Consider the following 10404-nt stretch of genomic DNA (forward strand, 5'->3'; position numbering starts at 1 on the left):
TGTTACACTAAGGCACTGGGCACAGTTAATGACACAGGACACAAGTCCAGTTTGCAAATCAAGAAAGTTTTATATGATTCAAAGAAAAAAGTTACATTACACATTCTCATTTAAATAAGAATTCAAAGTCTGTTACATAAAACATAATTATGAAACAAATTTTACTGAAACTACTGAAAAGGCTCAATGTCAAAAATCAAGCAAATCTGCTCAGGCAATAAAGTGCACAGGGGGAACCTGCCTTGCCGGCGTGGCCTCGGGCACCCGAGCACCCGCACTGTCAGCACAGGGATGCCTCACTCACCCGCTGCAGCCTACAAGGGCTTGGTTCTCAGGAGGATTTTTCAGACGGGAACTTTTTCCCAACTTTTCAGAAAGTATTTCTAAATCTAATCAGGAAGTGGAAGTTTTAAATTAATACCATTTCAATACATCTACAATACTGTTCAGAGAATGAAGTTCTGTCACAAGCAACCAAATATTCAAAGACCTTCCACTACCCCAGATCATTGGACAAACATCACTGGTATGACATAATTAAGCAACTGTCCAAACCTGATGCCATTTACGACACACACATAGTCAAAAGTGTTTATGGTGACTTAGGAGGATGGGAGGACTAGGGTGGTGGGGAAAACACAAACTATGTACAACCATCGCTCTCCTGTGACTATATCATGCCTCATGACAACAAGAACATACACCTGTGGAATTGTCCAAAATGTGGAAATCTCCTAAAGACACACACATACATACGGTGGTGAAAAGCAGTTGATACTAAAGGACAACTTAATGGGTATCAAGTAACATACAATGAAGGATCAAGAGAGGGTTATATTAGACTAAAAAGACCTGAACACGAACCCTAATTTTACTTACCCCACATGTCACCTTACCATCATTTTAATAAAGGTTAAGTGCCAATAACTAAAAGGCAAAAACAAATCCGCACAAAAAATATTCCCAGGCTACCAATATAGTGCAACATTCTGTGTTTTTTCATTTCTTCTGCTGCCTGAACTTCCAACATTTATCCAAAACCAATTCCGCCAGGCAGCCAATCTCCTGTGTATCTGTGCTCACATGGCTAAAAAGCAGTGCCCACGGTTTACTTGCAAGGTAGACTGTCTGATCAAAACAATATCTTTCAAATAAAATGAATGAAAGGTCAGTCAGGTGGGATTACACTGCCAGTTATGCATAACACACACTTCCTAGTTTTTCATCCTTAACAAAGGAACTTGAACCTTGGCGCCAACTGTATGCACTTGCACCTCACTTCAGATGAACTATACTTGGAAGATCCATGCAACCTTTTTTCTAAGTAGTCATTCTACTCACAATGCAGTATGGATAAGGCCACATCAGAAGAGGTCAACTGACAATGAACAAAGCAGCCAGGTTTGAGGGCTAGCATTCTTTTGGGGGCCTCAGGTACAAACAAGAATGGTTCAGCAGAGCAATGGCCCAGATAGCAACAGCACACAGATGCTCAGATTACGCAGCAGCCCCAGCACCAGGAGCTGGCAGTGCCCTGAGTAAACCCCAGTGCATCCTTTACAGGTCACGCAACACACACAAATGACTAGTTCTAGCCAACCAGAATTTAGTTACATGGGCTACAGGATTGGTTGCCTCGAATTTCTCTTAAAAACATTATGAAGCTGACTGCAAAATTTTCCTTTCCTTTTTAATAAGAGGCCCTTATTCAACCTGTTATTTTTTTAAAAAAAATCTTAAATTGAGAAGACCTGATAACTTACAATTTTTTTTTTCTGAATAATGTACGAAGCTCACTAAAAGCAAAAGCAGAGTCATTATAAAACTTCGCTACTAAAAGCTGAAAATAAGGTGGTAAAATCATCTATCTAGAAACTGATGATTGGAGCACCAACAATATAAATATTTTTATAAAAAACAGTATAAAATTAGTACCCTGTCTCATTTCTACAAAATATGAATAGGAAGGTTGTAAAAATCCAGATTTTGTAAACTTTATTGCCGAAATGTTTGAATGCTGGTGATTTGGATCATCAAATTTTCTTCTATTTCCTTTAAAAAGAAAGAAAGAAAGACAAAGAAGGAAAGAAACTTCTCAAACTACAAAAGATACTGAACAGGGTCCCAACCAGAAAAGAAGGGTTAACACACTATCGGAACCAGCTCCTGGGCCTCTGAGGCCTTGTTTTTAGAGGAAGCCATCAGCTATTCCCAAGGAATCACAGTGACGCCCACCCACTCTCAGGAAGAGGCAGGCAGGGGCGCATGGGGGCTGGCAGGAGACTCTGCCGAGGCGATTCTGTTCAGCTTGCTGACCTCTGTCTGCCAGCCTGGGATCTTCTTGGTGGTCATGTGGCGACGGGCATGCTTCGTCAGGTGGTCACTGCGCATGAAACGCCGTTCACACACAGGGCACACGAACTTCTTCTCCCCTGTGTGAGTTCTGCGGTGACGAGACAGTTCATCTGAACGCGCAAATTTTTTATCACAGCCATCCCAGCTGCAGTTGAAAGGCTTCTCCCCTGGGAGGTGAAAACCATCACATTAAAGAAAACACGCTCAGAGCCTTAAGGCGAATTTACATTCTTTAAAAATTTTGTTCATCAAAATCTCAGAATAGATTTTATTATTCAGATGGTAGGTGATCTAGAATCAAGAAGTCCTCCAAAACACATTCTTTTCCTCCCACACCTGAGAGGTAATAAATAGTCTGTAGAGCTCAAAGACATCAAATAAACCTTTCGAAGTTTATTTTTAAATAAATCTGCTGTTACAGCTTACCATTAGGGACAAGATTCTTGAAAGGAATAATTCCTCCCCACCTCAGGATGAACTGCACATTTAAAAAAAAAAATCCCACTAAGAATCTTTAAGACTTCTCACAATCATTAATTTCCTCTCCAGATTTCTTATTTCACTGACAAATAGGTTAGTTACAAAATGGAAAGGTTAGAGTTCAGACACCTTCTGCTACAAACTTAACGTGTTTGTTATTCAAAGTTCCAGAGCACTGGCAGGAACCCAATTGTGTCTTCCTGGAGTTGGGAGGTAAGCAAGGGAGCCTTGCAGGGGACATGGTCATCCCCTTAACAGAGCCTACCAAGGTCTTCCTAGCCAGCAGGAGCATGCCCCTTCTGGCATCCTGAAGCCCTTCTTCACCAGGCTGCCATAATCACATGCTGCCTGCATGATCACTAGCTTGACACACTCTGTCATGCAACCTGTCTTTCCATGTCTAGTTCACCCATCTTTGTACAGCTGAACTCCTGGCACTGCACTTCCTATAGCAGGTGGCAAATACACTGTTTTGAATAAATGAGTGTTGAAGAGGTACCAACAGATATTTTTCAGAATTGAAGTAACAAGAAAATTCAGCAGCATTATAAACTTTATAATTAACACAGTAGTGCCTGAAATTTTATAGATTTTAAAGACCCCCACACATAAGGTTGCTGCTACAATTTGAACGTGTTCCCCGTATTTCATGTGGTGGAAAATTAATCCCCCAAGTCATTATGTTAACGGAGAGGTGGCATCTTTGGCAGGTGGCTAGGTCATGAGGGCTCTGTCCTTGTCAATGGATTAATCCACTATGGACTGATAGCAATGCTACTCTTGCAATAATCTATCAAAGCAAGTTCTCCAGCAGTTGCTGTCTCTCCTGTGGTGCCCTCCACCACGTCTTGATACAGCAGGAAAGCCTGGGCCAGATGCTGAGTTGATGCTGGGCCAGGATCTTGGGATTCCTAGCCTCCAGAACTGAGTTAAATAGGCCTCTACTCTTCACGAATTACTTGAACTCAGGTATTGGTAAGGCGACAAAACCCAACTCCGACAGTTGCCTACTTGTTCCCAGGCTCCACCACATCAACAGCACATCCAGCGTCCAGGAGCTGGACAGACTGCCAGCCTTTGCATGAGATTTATAAAGTCCCCTACTTGTTTTCAACTTACCAAAATGGAGCTTCCATTCACTTTACCTTATTCCAGTTTAAATGTGTTTTTTCAGGTTGGTAGAAATATATAGAAAGTGATCTTATCCAAGTAAAGTTACCCAAATCTATTTCTCATGAAAACTCCAATGGAGTGTTTACAAAATGGTATAAAAGAAGGGGATTCTCCAGAACATTCATGTTATTGAAACATAAGTACTTTGGGAAACATGAAAGGAGCTTGTTTAGATGCCCGTATTTCTTATGATTCTGATAGTGTCTCTACCCAGGGAGGCTGACTGATTAAACATGAAAATCTCAGTCACCTCCCCAAATCTGGAATCCATGCCTTATATGTTCATCTGGATAGGCTCTACTAAAAGCAGAGCCTCAGCAATAAGAGAGAATAAAATCATGGCATTTTCAAGTAAATTGATAGAGTTAGAGAAAATAATGCTAAATGAAGTTAGCCAATCCCAAAAAACAAATGCCGAATGTTTTCTCTGATATAAGGAGGCTGATTCATGGTGGGGTCAGGAGGGAGAGCATGGGAGGAATAGACGAACTCAAAAGATAGGGCGGGGTGGAAGGGGGTATGGGGTTAGAAATTATGGTGGAATGTGATGGACATTATACATGTATGAAGACATGAATTGGTGTGAATATACTTTGTATACAACCAGAGATATGAAAAAATGTGCTCTGTGTGATATGAATTGTAATGCATTCCGCTGTCATATATAAACTTTAAAAAATTTATTTAAAAAAAAAAAAAAAAAAAAGCAGAGCTTGCCACACCAAGGAGCCCATGAGAGCAGAGCAGAGCAGGTTGATTTCCTCAGAAGCACCCTTTCACTCTGACACAGCCCTACACCCACCCAGTGAAGAGCCAGCCATCATTACTAGTGTCAGACTCTTGAATCAGACACCAGGCATTATATCTAGGTGAGATAAGACAAGTGCATAAGTAACTAAAAGACAAAGGGAGATGATGGGACACATAATAAACTAAGACCAAAGAAATAAGATCAGGAAACAAGCCCTTTCAGGGTCTCAGTAAGCACATGGAAAGAAAGCTGAGGGAGAAGGGTGGAAATTTGGTATTGGAGAAACAAGGTCAAAGGAGGCAAAGAGAGACAGCCCCAAGACTGGCCTATGAAGCACTTGCCTCTTTGCTCAGGTAAAGAGGCAAGTAGCAAAGAGGCAAGTACTTCATGGGCCAGGCTTGGGGCTGTCTCTCCAAAGCAAATAGCCACCCCATAGCTATATGGAGGAACAGCTCCTTCTGGAATGTCTGAATACCAACATGCACTTCATGCTGCAAGCAAAGGCTGCTATGGTCAGAGGTGCACTGCACTAATTAGAAACCAGCCTATCTTAAAAGCATTGGCCATGGTGGTACACACCTGTAATCCTGCTACTGAGGCTGAGGCAGGAAGATCACAAGTCCAAGGCCATTCTAGGCAACTCAGTAAGACCCTGCCTCAAAATTTAAAAAGGTCTGGGGATATAGTTCTATGGTATAACACTTCCCTAGAATGCATGAGGCCTGGGGTTCTGTAAGACAAAAAACAAAACTCTCTCCAGTCAGTCTTTCCTATTTTATATTCCACAATCTGGACATTCTGATGGAAAGGGGGTTCCATGAAGAGTTATGAAACACATCTTTACTGAATGGCGTACCTTATGTGCTTATATGTAACATGAGTATCAAAAAGGCAAGTTGAACAAGTGACTATAGGATCCTTGGAAAATACAAACAGCCAGGGGTGGTGGTACATGCCTGTAATCCCAGAAGCTCAGGAGGCTAAGGCAAGAGGACTGCAAAGTTCAAAGCCAGCCTTAGCAACTTAGTGAGGCCCTAAGCAACCTAGCAAGACCATGTCTCAAAATAAAAACTAAAAAGGGCTGGGGATGTGGCTCAGGGATTGAGTGCCCCTGGGTTCAATCCCTAGTGCCCCAAACAAAACAAACAGCAGCACTACAGAGTACTCACTCACTGGACACCTGAAAAACGCTGCCCTTATCCAGAAAAGGGATTGATTCTCTAGCAGGCAGCACTCAGCCCTGTCAGACATCATGGCAGCCACCAGCCCATGGAGCCTCGAAACTAAGTTCAATTAATGAGAAAGTAGAATTTGGTTCCTTAGTCACACTAGCCCCATTTCAAGTGCACATGGCTATCCAAATAGAACACCCTTTTATTCACTGCAAAAAATTCTACTGGGCAAAGCTGACAACAAGGACATCACTAGGTCATTAAGAGTTTCTTGTTGTGACCTTCTGAATTAAAAATTATACATTCTCCAAAGAAAACTATTATTTTTGATATGGGAACTGAACCCAAGAATGCTTAACCACTGAGCCACATTCTTGCCTTCTTGTTAATATTTTATTTAGAGATAGGGCCTCACTAAAATTGCTGAGGCTGGCTTTAAACTCATGATTGTCCTGCCTCAGCCTCCCAAGCTGCTGGTATTTGTATTCTTTAAAAAGTATTCTAGAACCTGAACTTTTCTAGTTTAGACCGACATTCCCCCAAATCTTGTTGATGCTTTCACTAAACATGAATGCATTTTCTAAAATGCAAAGAAAAACCAAGTGCGATGGCACCTGCCTGTAATCCCAGCAACCGGGAAGGCTGAGGCAGCAGGATGGCAAGTTTCAGAGGACAGCCTTGGCAACTTGGAGACTCTATCTAAAAATAAAAAGAGCTGGGAATGTGGCTCAAGTGGTAGCGTGCTCGCCTAGCATGCGTGAGGCACTGGGTTCAATTCTCAGCACCACATAAAAATAAAGATTATGTGTCCACCTAAAACTAAAAAACAAATATTAAAAAGAAAAAGGGCTGGGTGTGTAGCTCAGTGGTAGAGCACCCGAGTTCAATCCCCAATACAGCACACAAAGAAATAAATATGCAAAGAAACCATGAATATCTACTACAAAACAGAGAGATGGGGCCCTGTAAGGTACTCTAAAACTTGCTGAAGGACCACAATAATGGAGCCACCCTACATTCCACCCAGACAGGGTAGCAGTGGTGCTGATGGTTGTGCTAACAATTCCAACTCCTGCAAGATCACAAGGACTTTAAAGAACCAAAAAAAAAAAAAAGATCCCCTACCCACTCCAGCAGTCCTCCTGCCTCCCACTCAGAGGTGGCTGCAGATATGCTTCCTAACCAGAGGGTCTGCTGCTCCCATTACCCTACCTGCCCAGTGCTTACCTGTATGAGTGCGAAGATGGGCCTTGAGATGGGAGCTTTTGAAGTAGGTCTTTCGGCAGCCTGGGAAGCTGCAAACATAGTTTCTCCTCCGGGAGAAGTCTACCTGAGGGGCACAGTTTTGGCTGGAGGCAATGAACAGTGGAGCAGGGGCAAGGGGCAACAACTTAGTGTTCCCAACAGCCATGACACTGGATGGGCAGGTAGCAGGCTGGGCTAGAGTGCTCTGCGGCAGCACCAGCATCACAGTTCCCTGAGGTATGGGCGGGCCCATGAACACAGGCTGGGGCATGGGTGCAGCCTGAGGCAGGATGGGTTTGACAGTCCCCACAGACAATAGGGGAGGGGGTCTCAAAAATGCAGAGAACATGCTACTCTGTCCAGTTGTAGGGATCATTTGGCACAGGACAGGGGGACTGGTGACAGGAACAGAAATCAGAGGGGTGGTTTTCCTTGGCAAGTCATTTTCAAAATTCTTTGGTGAGCAGGGCTGAACTGCAGCAGGCCACCCCGCCTGCGGGCCTTTGTCGGTGGGGAGCAGGCCGCCAGATCCGTGCAAGCAAGGCTGACAGGAAACAGCGTTAGCAATGAGTAAACTGTCTGCAAGGCGTGTATCCTGCAAAGCTTCCAAATGTCCCAGAAACTGTGCTTCTCCTTCTCTACTATTGGACAGTCGCTGTTCTTGCATCTGAGCAGGAGGAAAGCATGCAGGAACAGGATTCTCCCCCGTGTGGCGGATCACACTTGTTACCAAGGCCCTGCAGCTGGGCGCAGGAGCTGGTTCCTGGGGCTCGAGCTTCAAACTTGGCAAGCCCCTCTCAGTCCTCTTGTTCAGTGCTCTGGCTGCCACCGATGAAGATAGCGGGAGGGCCATGACCCTGTGTGCTTTGGAATCGGTTACTTGGGGAGGAACAGGTGTCCCTGTTGATGGCTCCATGAGATCAGGGCTCTGAGGAGGAGTTATGCACTTAAGGGAAAAAAAAAAAAAAGTTCCACGTGAAAAGATTTTGGTTAAATTTTAAAAGAAACTCATTTGATCACATTGCCCCAATGCCTTTTAAAGATGCATGGAGGGAAGACTGGTCTGAGCCTGCTGAAGGCCCCAGCAGCTCTTAAGGCTACGCAAGGCACTCACTGTCTCAGCTTCTCCTCATTCTGTTCTGACCCCTCCTAAATCATGCATTTGCTCTGTTGGAAGAAAAGGCAATGTCTGCTAAAGCCTTGTACAACGACTAAAATGAGTAATTTAGCTTTAGGACTATAACAAGAAAACAAATTTAAACTTCAAAATCAGAGCTTTTCACAATAATCTCAAGTCCTCAAAAAATCTAATCAGTGGTTCTGACTGAACCAAGCCTTCAGACAGTGCCCAACAATTCCCGGGTCTCTTCAGCTGCCCCACAGAAGAGCCCAATGCTGAGGTGCAAGGGACTCCCAGTACTGGATCCACTGCTCCTCTCGCTGAAGTCAGCTGCCACAAGAAGGCAGAGGTGCCACTGTTTCAACAAAGTTCAGGCTGATGCCATAGCACACGCTTTCTCTAGGAGCTGCCCACATGTCCTAATCCTGGATAGGGTCACAAGGAAAACCTAACCCCCTCCCACCCCCCACCAAGATTCCCCAAGAAATTAAATTTCATTTTCTTGCATTCATCTGTTATTATCTGAGGTACACTAACCACGTGTATCTCATGTCTGGAAGGTCATGATCCCTCAGTGCACATTTTCAAGCAATGAAGGGAAAATTTTCACCCCTGTGAACCCACACAAGAGGGGTAAGCAACCTACTTGCCAGCATCCCAGTGAATCAACCCATGAGTTATCAATGTAATTATTTAAGCCACTCTAGGGCTCCTCTCCCCACCCCTCCTCTTACCAGAGTTGATAAAGAATGAAAGTCCTTTGGTAGCTCAGCTGCAGCTGTATCCATAAGCATGGTGGTGGTGACATCCCCAGAGTCAGAGACAGGTGTGAGGGGTCTTATCTTTAATAGATCACCTTTCTGGGATCTTTGACCCCAGGAGCTCATGCAAACCAGAGCCTCAACTGCTTCGATGTCTGTTTGCTCCAAGATGCTGCACGTAGACCTTTCACTGTCATGCCGCTTCCTCTCTAGGATTGACTCACATATGTCCATGATGTCAACCTACAGGTGACATAACACAATGTCTTCTCAGTCCAGGGGGAAAAAGGGAAGGCACCCCCCAGAAGCACATGGACGTGCACACCAGAAGCCTGCATCCATGCATCACTTCAAAGGCAACATGCTCTGTGTGCTAGTAAAAGACCCTAATGGAACACTGGTGACATCTCTGCTTTCAAGCCAATGTTCTGAAGACTGGACCTGGCAGGCTAGCAGTTTCCCCTGAAAACCAAGACTCTTAAAAGGTTACCGAGTTCATGTTTTTCTTGGGTAAATTATTAATAAGACTAACTACAAAAATATAAGTCAAAGTGGCTAGTGTGAAGGTGTCACCTGGAAGATGAATTCATACAAGGCCTGAGTGGTCTGCCAGTGAGCCAGATCTTTTGATGACAGCTCCTTGAGTTGGCAAAGCCACCAGAGCATCCTCCTTATAGACCATTTTTAGACTCTCTGGGGCATGCGCTCAACTCCCTGGTGGCTGAACTCCACGGGCTCCATGCAGGTAGATCCCATGGTGACTGAGCCTGCTTTTAGCAGATTGAGAAACATTAAGGCACTGGTTCTGCCCCAGCCTAGGAGGAGCGAGAGGAAGAGTGTGCATAAGGTCTGTACAACCCAGGAGAGATCTTTTCCCAGGATTGACTGGTCTCTTCCAAAAGAAAACCTTAAATCTATAAAGATACCATTTCCACTTAAATTGCCTAAGCAGCAAAACTTTGACCAACCACTTTCCCCCTCTCTGAGAACAGGCAGAGGTCACCTTTGCAAATACCACTTTGCCCAACCTCTGTGGGCAGCCTGAACCACAGAACAAATGCAGAGTTTAGACAGAAGCCCAAGTGGAAAAGAATCTGACCTGCTCTCCCAGTGTCGCTGCGACCACCCAGCGCAAGTAACTCCACAGCCCCCAGACCCAGAAGCAAAGGGTCTGACCCTCCTCGTGCTGCGTTCCCGCCAGCCGCCTTTGCCCCGCCCCTCCGCGTGCCGCTTCTCCGCCCCTTGCCCCGCCCCCTCCATGCCTCGCTCCCGCCATCTGACCTTGCCCCGCCCTCGCATTCCCGCCCCTTGCGTGCAGGGTTCCCGCCGGCAGCCCGCGCCCGCCCC

General features: G+C 44.8%; 1 protein-coding gene across 1 annotated transcript; it reads right to left on the reverse strand.

Moving 5' to 3' along the window:
• Positions 1-1727: 1727 nt before the first annotated feature.
• On the reverse strand, positions 1728-10194 carry Klf11 (Kruppel like factor 11). Its single transcript, XM_015479984.2, has 3 exons — positions 9031-10194; positions 7159-8122; positions 1728-2522 (listed from the first exon to the last, which is right to left on the reverse strand). Exons 1-3 carry the CDS (start codon positions 9289-9291, stop codon positions 2242-2244), a joined length of 1506 nt encoding a protein of 501 aa, XP_015335470.1. The 5' UTR covers positions 9292-10194; the 3' UTR covers positions 1728-2241.
• Between the last annotated feature and the right edge of the window lie 210 nt (positions 10195-10404).

The sequence above is a fragment of the Marmota marmota genome, unplaced genomic scaffold, assembly GCF_001458135.2.
Source record: "Marmota marmota marmota unplaced genomic scaffold, marMar, whole genome shotgun sequence".
NCBI classification, from domain to species: domain Eukaryota; kingdom Metazoa; phylum Chordata; class Mammalia; order Rodentia; family Sciuridae; genus Marmota; species Marmota marmota.